At 35.1% G+C, this 14,257-nt stretch overlaps 1 protein-coding gene across 10 annotated transcripts in view; it reads left to right on the forward strand.

Annotated features, from left to right (window-relative positions):
• LOC106879961 (apicoplast pyruvate carrier 1) overlaps positions 1 to 12,903 on the forward strand; it is a 43,213-nt gene extending 30,310 nt beyond the window's left edge. For all 10 annotated transcript variants that reach the window (XM_014929727.3, XM_014929739.3, XM_052971054.2 and 7 more), the window contains 6 exons: positions 2,161 to 2,288; positions 3,284 to 3,404; positions 4,363 to 4,485; positions 6,060 to 6,269; positions 7,870 to 7,969; positions 12,356 to 12,903. In XM_014929727.3, the coding sequence (XP_014785213.1) occupies positions 2,161 to 2,288; positions 3,284 to 3,404; positions 4,363 to 4,485; positions 6,060 to 6,269; positions 7,870 to 7,969; positions 12,356 to 12,402 (729 nt within the window). In that variant the 3' untranslated portion in view covers positions 12,403 to 12,903. The remainder of the gene's footprint in view (positions 1 to 2,160; positions 2,289 to 3,283; positions 3,405 to 4,362; positions 4,486 to 6,059; positions 6,270 to 7,869; positions 7,970 to 12,355) is intronic.
• The last annotated feature ends 1,354 nt before the right edge of the window (positions 12,904 to 14,257 follow it).

Raw genomic sequence — 14,257 nt, forward strand, 5'->3', positions numbered from 1 at the left:
TTCTGTTGAAATACACTGCTTTTGTGTGTCATTTAATTTTTAGAATAACAAAGAATTTAGTAAAATAATTTTGTCATCATTAAATTGATGTTTGGAACATAAATTAACGTGAAATTCTGATGGAAGAAAAATATTTACTTTTGATTACTTTGGAATCAGAAGTTTGTGTTAAAGAACCAAAAGCAATCTCAGGTGGGTTGGTATCATCATTTAACATCTGTAAAAGGGTTAAATTGTTTTGACAACAGTCTGGGATGCTTTTGAATATAGGTTTCTTTAAACCCTTTTCTTACCATGTTTCTGTCAAAATACACTACTTTGCTTCAATTAATTTTGAACATTTACTAAAATAACTTTGTTATCATTAAGTTTGTGTTTATAAAATAACATGAAATTTTGACTGAGGGTTTTAATTTAGAACTTTAAAACATGAAATTTATATCATAGTTCCAGTCTTGGACCTTTTGGTATTAAAAGTCATTAATATGTCTGTAAAAACAGATACAGTTAACATGAACATATATAGTGTTCATCTATATTTTACATTCTCCTGAACATGAGAGACATTCATTGCTCAGAGGAAAATTTCTCAATAGACTTTTTGTGTAAAAGCACACATCAATTCAGGCTCTGAATGATGTCAGCAGACAGCCATTGCTTTAGTCATCATTGGTTTGTGTGCTTGACATAAATATATTGCATTACTTCAAATGTTAAGGGGTTAACCCTTTTGTTACCAAATTTGCCTTGGATTCAATTAATTTTGAAAATAATATGGAATTTAGTAAAATGACATTGTCAGCATTAAGATGATATTTGGAACATAAGTTAACATGAAACTTTGGTAGAAAATTTAAATTTCTGACTGGCTTCCATGCTGGTGGCATGTAAAAAGTACCATTTGGGCATGGTCGATGCCAGTGCCACCTGACTGGCCCCCATGCTGGTGGCACGTAAAAGGCACCCACTATACTCTCTGAGTGGTTGGCGTTAGTAAGGGTATCCAGCTGTAGAAACTTTACCAGATCAGATTGGAGCTTGTGCAGCCTCCTGGTTTGCCAGTCCTCAGTCAAACTGTCCAACCCATGCCAGCATGGAAAGCAGATGTTAAATGATGATGATGATCACTTTAAAACAGAAAGTTTGTATCATAGAACCAAGAGAAGTCTCAAATGGATTGGTATCAAAAGAGTAAAACAGTTGGACATCTTTTGCCCAAGGCAAAAATTCTAAATTTAGTGATAGTTGATTGTACTGCTAAACTCTACCAGTAATTGAGGGATTATGAACAACTTATCAATTTAATGAGTTAATAGTATGACTGATTACTAGCCAAAGGGAAATGGGTGGTAGCTCATGTGTTGTCATTAGTATTACATGTGATTGTGATCAAGATATAACTTTTGGTGTTTCAGTTCACATAACTGCAAATATGTAAATGCCACAAGATGATACATCTATATCTACAATTCTAGTCACAACTAGAATCTTTTATAAAAAATATTAAATTGACTTAATATTTGGTTTGTACTTTACTTACTCAACTTCTATAAAGTTGATTTTAATTTGGAACATAAAAGGAAACAATTAAATATTATAGTCATTTTATCTGACTTGCTAACAATTCTGTTAATCTACTCATTAAGTTGAGACCCTTGTTGACTTAGTATTTCATTCATGTGTGATACTGAGTCAATCTACTCTCATGTATAGTATGATAAGGAAACTTTCAAATTTTGACACAGAGCCTGCAGTTTTAGGGGAAGTGGATTTGTCAGTTAATGACCCCAGCATTTGACCAGCAAAGTTGATGTGAGCAAAATTTGAATTCGGAACAATGAATTGGAGGAAACAGTTCTAGACATTTTGTTCAATGCCCTAACAATTCTGCCAGCACATCACCTTAAAATTGTTCCTAATATAGGCACAAAGCCTGGATCTTGGGGAGAAAGGGTTAATAGGTACCATCATTCACAGAGGGATAAAGGGCTTATTGTATACAGTACTCAGATACACTATAACATGGGGAGGGATGGAGTTCACTGGCCTGGTTTATCTCAGATGCATAACACAGCTACTAAGTCTTTGGTGGTGGTCGCACAAACCAATAATTTAAGGGTTTACAAAATGCAATGAAGATATATATTTTTTTCAATTTAGATCCCTGATACCATCTTGCTACCATTAACCAAAAATGCTAATTATGATGAAAATGAAGAGGAAGAAGATGAGGATGAAGAGCATATAGAATACGACCGGCAGTTAATTCAGAAGCCTGAAACTAAGAAGTAAGTAATGAAGATATATTTATTATTTATAATATTTTCTATGTGGTAGAGTATGTTTCTAGAAATACCTTGCACTACTATATATTTTATATATTTCCAATGAGGTATGGTATGCATTCAGAAACACACTACACTATCATCATCATCTTCATTAATTAATGCCCATTTTCCATGCTGGCATAGGTTGCATGATTCAACAGGAGCTGGTATGGCCAGGGTACTACACCAGGCTCCATTTTCTGTTTTGACATGGTTTCTATAGCTTGATGACCTTCATAAGACCAACCACTTTGCAGAGTGTACTGAGTGTTTTTTATGTGGCAATTAATTTCTCAAGAACCCTCTCTTTGTCTCTTTGCTCTCCATCTCTAAAACCTTTATCTGCAGAATTTCAGATTGGAAAATCTGACATATTAAGTATGGCAACTTGACTATGCTAACCTAATCCACCCAGTTTGGGTAGAACTAATATGTCTGTGATCATTGTTGTTCTTCCTCTGATTAAATGATAAAGAAAGAAAAAACACTTTGCTTCTTCATTGTTGTTGTCAGCATTATGACTAAATGCGTTCCAACCATGGCCATATCCTAGGGCTACATTGTTGAAGGTATCCTTATTTTTTAAAGTGGTAATGTGATTTGTGGGAGATTTAGGGGCCACATAGAAAGCCCATTGTTAGCTCATTAACTGTTGAATCCATTAGTAACTATTACAACCACCACAATCACCATACTATTATCACTACTTCTAGGACTACTTTTACAACAACTATTACTATATTGCCCATTACGACCATCACCATATATACTATTACAACTATAATCATAGTACTGACACTACCCTGGCAATCACCACTGCTGTACTATGCTACCATCACACAATCATCACCTCTACTATACCATTTCCATTTTGATACAATAGCCACAAACACCACCACCATTGATGCTGCTGCTGTTACTACTACTACTATCATTACTATTACTTCTTTCTCAAGGGAATCAGAAGAGAGAGAAATAACACCAAAAATGGCATTAAAGACACGGCAGTTCTACCTCCTCTGGTTGATATTGCTCTTCTTAAACCAAAGCACAGATTTCTTCTCATCATTATACAAGGTAATGTAATAAGGCTTTCACATATTTTGTATTCTCATGATGCTCTGATTCCTAGAAATATCTTCATCTATAAATTGTTGTTTTGTTCTAAGATGCTCTGATTGAAGAGATCCATGATTAAAAGCATTTCATTTGTGAGCATCTCCACTGCTTCTTTTTGTCATAGTATATCCAGAGGTGTAGGGATGTAATGGCTGAATGGTTAAGAAGTTTGTTAGTCTTGTTTAGCTTCGTAGCTGTCACATCGTATTTTTAACCCCATGTGTAGAGTATGACTTGAAGATTTGACTGTTATTTTTAGCAGCCAAGTGAACATATAAATTCTCTTAGGTCATTTTTGAAGTTTTTATTTCTATTTGTTACATGCAGTTAGGCTTTATGATGTAAACTGAGGTGAGAACAATGTTTTTTTAACAGAAAGAAATAAGACATGACTAGTGAGAGGTGGCTGTCATCTCAACCAACCACATATGTACGCATACTAAAATACACAAGCAAGGCTGTAATTAAAAAATTTGCTTCCCAACCACACTGTTTCAATTTCAGACCCACAGTGCAGCACATTAAGCAAGTACCTCCTATTATAGGCCCAAGCATCTAAAACCTTACAAGTGAGTTTGGTAAATGGAGACAAAGAAGTCCATCATATATTTTATAAATGTGTGTGTATACAATTGTGCTAAATGACAGATGCAAGCAGTGTTATAATTATTGTCATTTCTCCTGTCAACAACACATTCACTTGCTTTGCACCTTCAAAACCTGAAACGCAGGTAATATTTAAGGACCAGAAGATCATTGATCCAGCTGTAAGATCTAACTCTGCTAGAGTGTGGAAAAACAGACATAAAACAAACAAGCACATTCACTCATTATGCATGATTTGACAAATTAAACAAAAGCAATAAAGGACTTTCTACTTAATATTTCCTTAACCAATATCTGTGTTAATTTTCAGGCCTATGGTCAGACATTTATTCACGATGATTATTTTCTCGCTATGACTGGTGCTCTGGGAAGCGTTGGTAATGCTATCTCCAGACTAATGTGGGGATTTATTGGTGATAAAATATCTTTCAAGGTAATTACTTTCATTAATAATGACAAAATCTGTCTCCTCTTTGTCTTTTTGTGCTCTCTTTTATCTCTGTTGCTACTACTTCCAGGATCTCAAGTTTCATCAAAGTGGGTGGGTCTTATTAAGAACTGCATATTGTCAGTCTTTCCAGTCCTTTGTCATTTCCTCCATGATGTTCAATGTGTCGAGATCAGCCTTCCCCACTTCATCCCATGTTTTCCTGAGTCTCCCTTTTCTGCAAGCTCCATCCACATTAAGTGATCAGCACTTTAAACAGTTCTCATCCATGTGTATCATATGTCCATACCTATTGTAAGAGGTTTACAAAGCAGTGTTTTGTTCACTGATAGTATGATGGCTAGAAATGGTCCTTCTTAGTTATGCAGTTGTGTGCACACACCCACACATTTTATGAATAGCATACAAAGGTAAAACTGTGTGCAACACAAAGTTTGCAATACGAAATTGTTTGTTTTGTTTTTTTTTAATTGAAGACACTTACTTGCATGGATGTGCTCATACTTTCAAAGAAAGGACAAAATTTTCATACACCCATTAGAAAAAAAATTAGAAGAAGTAATTATAGCACAGTATTAAGGTGATATGTGTCTCAAATTATGAGCAGTGCCATCTACATAGGAAACTCTGTAGTGAGTTGATTCATGAATAAAGATAAGAAGAGAAAGATGACCAAGATTCACAAAACACCTGCATTGATAAAGATGAAGTGAGAAAGAGCTTTGTGTAAACACTATGGATATGATAGAATGACCCGTTAGGAAAGATCTGATTTTAGGCAATGACTGATTGTTGAAAAGCTTGTTAGATCTTCAGCACATATGATCTAAAGCAGGGCTGGCCAACTTAAGGCCCATAGGCTGCATGCGGCCCACTTGATAATTTCTTGAAATGGGTTTATTTAAACAAACATTTTAAAACTTTTATCAAAAATTAAAGATTGTAATGAAAAGTAAAAAAGAAAGATACTACTGTTTTTGCAATGATAATATTTCATGTTGAATCAATGATCGATCATTCATTCATTATTGTAATAATAGCATGAGAAAGCAAAATGCTTTCAATTTTAAGCAAACGAAAAGTATGAAAAACTCTTAATTCTGTAATTTGATTATTTGACTATTAGTGCATAAAGTATACAAGCAGCTCTCAAAAAGCTTTGTGATTAAAGTGACCCGCAATGTAATTCAAGTTGGCCAGGCCTGGTCTAAAGCTTTATTGATAACATAGGCAACTGCATTGCTTTTGCCAGTGTTCTCAAGAACTAGAGCATTGATGTGTGATATAGGATAAGATCTTCACTGGAACTGGCTCTACAGACATTCTACTAAAAGGCTGTTCAGAGAGATGAAAATCCACAGTGATAATAACAATAGTTAACAACTGATTCCATATTAGACAGAAAGAACTACAGACCAGTCATTCAGAAGACCAGAGAGCTTTTCTTTCTTTTGTATGGAACCTGACTAAGGAGTTATCATAGATTATATAAAGATTGCGTGTGTGTATATGTGTAGACAGGTGTATATATTAATTGTTTATAAACTTTTTTATTTTAGTGGGCCATGCTGATCTTGTCAATTATTCTCGCAGTTTTGCTGTGTAGTTTAAGCCTGACTGAACTGGGAGGCAAGTATATGTACAGTCTATGGGTCGTTCTTTTATACCTCACATTTCCTGGTACCTTTGCTCTATTACCAGCAGCAACACATCGCTATTTTGGAAAGAGATATTATTTAATCATTTATGGAATGCTGTTCTCTACACATGTAAGTAATTCTTTCATTTCTTTGATGTAGTTCATGTTTACAAAGTTTCTCTCATTTCAGCTTGTGGCTTATAGTTTCATTTACATGCTGTCCTCCTGGAAATGAACATTGCTTGAATATGGCGACAAGTTTACAACTATCCCATGATGTCAAGACAAGGATACATACAAACATATATTTACACACACATATATATATATATATATACAACGGGCTTCTTTCAACTTTTTTTTTGTCAAATCCCTCTCACAAGACTTTGATCACCCTGGGGCTAGAGTAGAAGACACATGTCCAAAGTGTCATGCAAATAGTTGAGGAGAAAGAATTTCAAACACACAGTCATGCCTGCACCCTAGCATAGGACAAAGTACCTTATGATATTTATTCCAAACAACATGGCTTGAGAGAGTTCTTTAGTCTTGCTGACACCCAAACAACGTCTGTAGTGTTAGTGCAATGAAAAATATACCCAGTACACTTTGCAAGTGGTTGGTGTTAGGAAATGCATCCAATTGTAGAAACCATACCAAAACTGAGATATTGGAGCAAGACATGGTTCTCTGGCCTGTTGGATTCTATCAAATCACCCAACTTATACCAGCATAGAAAAATAGATGTAAAATGACGGTGATTGTACACAGGTGTGTGTGTGTATGTGTGCTTCCTTGCTTAAGAAATTTTCTTCACAATTGTGTCTTTGACTGTAGTCTCAAATTGATGCAAATCTTGTAAGCAGAACTGGATAGAATTGAAACTGTGGTACTGTGATGAATGCTTTCTACATGATCTTGAGTATTAGCTTTAAACCATTGTTTTATTTAATACTACCACCTGGCCCTTGATACTTTTCACATGATCATGTGACCGACCAGACTATTACATGTTGGTACATATTGCTGGTCAAAATGCACTTTGCATCATTTGAAAGATACCACCCCACTGGCTAGGCACGCAGGCCAACATTCGCCACTAATTGAAAGGGGAACTGGAGCAATGTGAAATGAGGTGTTTTGCTCAAGAACATAATGTGCTGCCTGATCTTGGTGGCATGTTGGGAATTGAACCTACAATCTAGCAATCATGACTACAACACCTTAACCACTAAGCCATGTACCTTTGCTGATGCTTTTAGTGAAGTCAAATCACACACACACACACCTACTGAGTATCACTTAGTTAAGGGAGCTTCTTTTTCTTTGTCTTGCAAGTTACTCAGCAACCACAAGTGCTGGTGACATGAAAAGAGTACCCAGTACACACTGTAAAGCATTAGGAAAGCCACCCAGCCATAGAAACCATGCCTAGGTTGATACAGGAACTCAATGTAATTTCATTGGTTTGGATCTTGTTACACCATCTAATCCATACCAATATGGAAGATGGATGTTACATGATGTTGATGAAGAACTCAAGTATCCTAAAAGGTTTCTTGTCTAAAGACAACCTATAACTTTACTTTTTTTTTCTCCCCCAACCTACTAGTCTTGCAAAATTTTAATATTTCCTTTTTAACTTCTATGCCATTAAAATGTATAAAATAATTAAAAATGAATAATAATCTGGATGAGGTTTATAATGATTCTCTTGCTTCTTTCTACAGATAGTTAGTGGTTCAGTTGGATGTTTACTTGCAATCAAACTGAAACCAATTCTTGAATGGCATGGAATGTTCCTTCTCTCTGGTGCTATGGCAGCTGTTTGTAAGTTTATCTATTCTCTATTGATTCTTTTAAACCTTACACACAACAAAGAAAGCTTTACAATCATTACCATTTTAATTTCTTTTTCCCATGGCATCATGAAATTGAATGAGTCCACTGTATGAGATATCACCATTTGATATTGTATCATCTCATCAGTGAACACCTATCTTTGAAACCCAGTCTTTGGATACGAACAATGCACATATTATAACACTGATTTTTGTTTTCTTCATCTTGGCATGTGTGGATTGTTTCTATATACAACACTTTTTTATGTGTCTCAATATTTTATGTAATCTCATTCAAAGATGTGCAAATCATATCATTATGTAAAAATACATACACATTATTATTGTTTTAATGTCCACTTTTCCATGCTCGTATGAGTCGAATGATGTTTATTGAGTTAACCCTCAAATTTTCTATGAGAGATAACATTTCCCCATGGCCAGACATGTTTACACAGATATTAGAAATGAATGACAGGGATACTCATTTACAACAATTGTGTGGTGTCAAGAGAAGGAAACGCACGCACACATTCTCATAAATGATTAGTTTTTCAGTTTCTGTTTATGAAATCCACTCGAAATGCTTTGGTCAAGCTGGGACAATAGTAGATGACACTTGCCTAAGGTGCTGTGCAGAGGGACTGACCCCCAAATCATGTGGTTGGAAAGCAAACTTCTTAACCACAAAGCTATACCTGCACCACATGGTTAGAAATTCCAACTTGGATAGCCATTGTATTTTCTCTCTCTACTTGGCTCAGTCTGTTCAGCTGACATCAAGTTCACTCTAATATCATGTTGGCAATTTAGAGAGATCCTATTGGTTTCCTCCAAATGAAGGTTCCAATTGTCCAATGCAAATATGCTCCATATGTTATAGTGTAAAGTGGCTGAGTATTCCACAGACACTTGTAAACTTATTGCAGTCTTTCAGTGTACTCACTGCAAAGAGAGAGGATGGAACACTTCAGTAGTGTAACATAGGTTTTGACTGCCCTATGTGGTTTGTACACCCTATGCTATGCCACACCAATTGTCCAGTCATATAGCATGGATTTTTTCTATACCTACTTCCTTAAATGTAACATATTGTTGATCACAGCAAACATAAACTGGCTGTGTTGTGTGGTTCACATACCACAAGCCATGCCACTGGAATTCATTTTAGATGTAATGATGAATATACAACTTGTCTGGTAAATAGGATTGCCTACTGGATTATAGTGTGAGTAGTTGAGTATTCCACAGACATACAAGGCTGAGTCCTTTCAATTATACCTTCTCTCCCAAATACTTACAACGTTGCTTAATGTGCCATATGTTAAACTGGGTGAAGGGTTACATCTACCACCTAAGGGTTTTTTAGTTTGATACCTTAGTTAAGCTTACCACTAAGAATATGGAAATTTACGGTTAAAAAGTTAACTTCTTAACCTCTTTGCCATACACCCACATAATAGCAGAATGAAATCCTGCAGTAAAATGGCTTCCCCAGTTGCATGCAGATAATCAAATCTGTAATAACCATCTGATTCAGGTTACACTAAAGAACTAACCATTGCCCATGAATGAGATTGGCTTGGTAACATGTACCTTGTTTTTGCTGGAAGAAGAGAGGTTCTCAAACTAGAAACCTGGCCTGAAAGCTTGCAATGGAGTGGATTCTGCTAAAAGTACCTATGTTGCCAGGTGTTAACAGATAACTGGTTAAGTATACAACCAAGTTAAATCTACCAATCATAATTATTGTTTTAACATCCACTTTTCCATGTTTGCATATGTTAAACAGAATTCATTGAGCCAGATTTACTGCAGCAAGACATCCTTCCTGATACTAGGCCTCACCTTTCTGAACAAGGAAATATTTCCCCATGACATATAAGAGGTGCAGCAGTATCAAAGAAAGGTTAACAGGGAAGATAGATTTTGTGTGTGGAAGGTGCACTGGTATAATAAATACCAAAAACGTACAGAAAATACATTCCATCACATGCCAGAGGAGAAAACTAGAAGTAGTTGATAGCTTCAGTTACCTAGGTGACCAAATCAGCAGCAGGGGTGGATGCTCTGAGAGCATAGCTGCTAGAATAAGTTCAGAGAGCTCCTACCTCTGTTGGTAACAAAGGGCTCTTGCTAAATAAAAGGCAGACTGTATGATGCCTGTGTGCAAACAGCCATGCTACATGGCAGTGAAACATGAGCTGTAACTGCTGAGGACATGTGTAGGCTTGTAAGAAATGAAGCTAGTATGCTCTGCTGGATGTGTAATGTCAGTGTTCATGCACGACAGAGTATAAGTGTCTTGAGAGAAAAGTTGATATAAGAAGCATCAGATGTGGTGTGCAAGAGAGATGACTGCGTTGGTATGATCATGTGCTGCATATGGAAAAGGACAGCTGTGTGAAGTGTCACACTCTAATGGTAGAGGGAACCTGTGGAAGAGGTAGACCTAGAAAGACATGGGATGAGGTGGTGAAGCATTTCAAATGTTGGGCCTCATAGAGGCAATGACAAGCGACCGAGACCTTTGGAGATATGTCATGCTTGAGAAGACCCATCAAACCAAGTTAGATCACAGTCATGGCCAATGCCAGTGTTGTTTTTCCTTGGTACACACTACCAGTGGAGCAGCCATGTTTACTCTGTCTGTAACACAAAGAAAACTGGAGCAATCATGGTCAAACCTCAGTTATTGTAACCACGAGTACCACTTTTAGCACTGAAGGCAGTGTGGCCAACCTAAAGAAAGTTTTGGTGAAAGTGGGGGTAGTTTTCAACTTTGCCTTGTGTGTGTGTGTATATATATATATATATATATATATATATATATATATATATATATATATATATATAATTGTAAATGCAAAAATAAAAACAAAACACAAAGGATTCTGCGGTACACGTGTTTCAAGCTTTATAGTTGTTACATCAGTGTATAATTGACAAATATAAAGCTATCTTCAGCCGCAAATGTATTCTCTCCCAAGAATTATATCACATAGACGTTAAAGGAGGAAGAAAGATGAGATATAAGAGGTGAGGTTCCGTTTGGTATTTTGCATTGTACTATACCTCGTAGAATTCTTAATTTGATATATTTATACATAATTTCCTCGGTACTCCGGAATCCGTCCATACCTTGCCACAATTCAGTGTGTAGTGTTAAGTTGGTGGTTAAAAACAATATAATAAAATAACATAACAAAAATGAAATAATAATATAAAATAAAATAGGAATATAAAATACTAAGAAGAAAAAATAATACACAGATATTCATACAAAAATAAAACTAAAATAAAAATAAAACATAAAAGGAGTCAAATCGGTGGGGTGGGTAATCTAAGAAACAATAAGAGAAAATCTGGATAGTAAAGTAAGATACATCTAGGCCAGATTTTCTCTTATTGTTTCTTAGATTACGTTCCAAAATCTCCCATATAAATAATTAAAATCTAAAAAAATATAAACACCTATTGGCCACAGACACCCACGATATACTGAGGAGTCTATGATATAAATTTACTTATATTAGCCAGAAAAATCTGTGATGTACTGAGTGCGCAATAGGTGAATCGCGATATGGCAAGGGATTACTATATATATATATATATATATATATATATATATAATCATGCAGTGAGACTGAATTTGAAACTACATGGTTGAGAAGCGAGATTCTTAGTCACACAGCTACGTAACACACACATAACTCCATTATGTATCTATTACTGATAGGGCACATGTTTAATTGAAGTATGAGATAAAATGGTTGAAAAACACTTGTTTAAATCTATTGGAAGAGTAAGTAGAAGGGATAGTGAATATGTTCCTTATCATAACATTCCTTTTACGATAGTAGCACGAGTTAGATAAATCTGTAGTATGGCATTTCATCATTAGTCACCATACTTTATCACTTCTATTATCAACGTACATGCTATTTACATTCAACATTCATTATCTTTTTGCACCCTTGCAGTTGTCTCCCTTGCATATGCAGGCTGCTGTCTTTAACTCAATTAAATCCCTCAATACTTCACATCTTGTATATTCTACTCACGTTATTTCTTTTCAGCTTTCATGATTTTTTTCCTAGGCTAATATCTGGGTGTCACTACCATGCAGCATTTTACCATCTTTCTTACTCATGTTTTTGTCTCACAGTTTGCTTGTACAATATGCCTACAGCTATCCATATATTATACTATCTAAATCTGCAAAGGCTTATTTCAAAAGGTGTCAGCTGTTAACCATGATCCAAATTTTCTTGTGCCTGTCCTTACACTGAACAATTGCTTAAATTAATCCAGTGACATTCTGAAATGTATTTATCTAAGTGTTACTACATATGTATTTTTTCTATTTGTTTAGGTATGCTGTTCACTCTATTGTACAATGAGAAATGCAAAGAGAAGTAAAATTATCAGAAAATTCTCTCCTCATTCCAATCATTCTCTAACATCTGCCAGTATGTTAAAATCTGGTATGCTATATGTAACCTAATAATGGATTCCTCGTTAGGGTGATGTAATCATGTATATTGAGGTTATTTAAAAACTGGAAAAAAAAACCCTACTTGAGCCAGGGAAGAGAAAAATGGTGAAAATTAAAATTGTGACAATCTCCCATGATATTCATGAGATTATTAAAACATATACAATTGAGAATGAAACTAGACGGTGCACAGAACTGGGATTAGTTAACACATAACAGGCTGAGACGAATATAATGAAAAAATAAAATATCATGACTAATTTAATCTTAAAGAAGTTTTAATTTTGTGGAGCTGTGATCAGATAACCAAAATTACAACTACAATTCAATATTGACTGATAAATCTAATTCCTGTGTTGGTTTCATCTTAGTTTATGAATTGTATGTACAATAAACTTCATTAAATTTATTTTTTTGAGTTTCAACAGTGTTTGTGGTTTATGGTGGTTTTGTTGTTTATATTATTACAAATATTGATGACAGCATGATTATCTTCATTGGTAATCTTTTATTAGGATAATACTTATTTAAAGGTTTCTAGTTCTGGGAGGCAGGTAAGAGACTTGCATGAGGTATCACATAGTAGGACTGAACATGAAATCATGTGGTTGGGAAGCAAACTTTTTAACTCAAAAAGTTGTGCTTATGTGTATGACAATGAAGACAATTACTTACAAAAAAAAAAAACCTAAGCAATACTCTTACATATTATTTTTTATAAATTTGTAACTTTAAAACAGTTCTTTTAAATTTCCATATAAAGTGTTCAAGTAAATTTTCCTTTTTATCTGTGTTAAGTGAAGTCAATATGATTCAGAACTACTGATCTGTCTTTTTCATTGTATAATTGCATTGCTAATCAAAATACAAATGTGAAAACTTAGTGAATATTCAAATTCAATTCATTTTGTATATCTCAATCAATGTGTTTGGATGTGTTTGTGTGTAGGAGCAACTGAGAGGGAGATTTGTAAGTGTGTGTGGGTAAGCCAAAAATACTGTGACATATACATATGTCTATAGGTATGGATTTGCTTGACAGAAAATGGAGCCAGTCATCTGCTTTTCCATGCTTTTGTGGGTATGACAGACTTCTTTCAGGCAAATTTTCTGCAAGCCAGATGCTGTTTCTATCAATAACCCTAACTTGTTTCTTAGTAAAGTAATATTTCCCAATGTTAGACATGTTTTCATGAGAGACTGGAAAGAAGGAACTCTGATTGTATGACTACAATACTTGTTTTTAGCTATCCTGTGACGTCAAGATATGGAAGCACAAACACATGCATTATGTATATATGGGCAATAGACTTCTTTCAGTTTCTGCTTACAAAATGCACTTACAAGGTTCTTGCCCAGAGTGACTAAGTTCCAAACCATATGGTTGAGAAGACAGCCAGATATCAATCTAATATAATAAATGCGAAAACTAATTTCTGTGTGTCAGTGTGTCACACTTTGACCGCCTCTCTCACTATTCAATGACACTTCTTCATGCTGGTGTGAGAGTAATAGTAGGCATAGAGACAGTGAGGACGGTGGCGAAGACAGAGAGAAAGAAAGAAAGAAATTTAAGGAGAGTTGACGATGTTTCATTGAAAGTAGTAGTGTTTATGGTGGCAATGGGAGTAATAAGAGAGAGAGTGGGTATGTAAGAGAAAGAGGGAGATGATGTACAGCATACTGAACCAACTACTAAACACAATCATTTTTGTTTTATTTTTTGCTTTCTTTAATACATGCATATGTGTGTGTGTGTGTGTGTGTACACACATACAT

Source organism: Octopus bimaculoides, chromosome 10 (assembly GCF_046866305.1).
Source record: "Octopus bimaculoides isolate indiv1 chromosome 10, ASM4686630v1, whole genome shotgun sequence".
NCBI classification, from domain to species: Eukaryota; Metazoa; Mollusca; class Cephalopoda; order Octopoda; family Octopodidae; genus Octopus; species Octopus bimaculoides.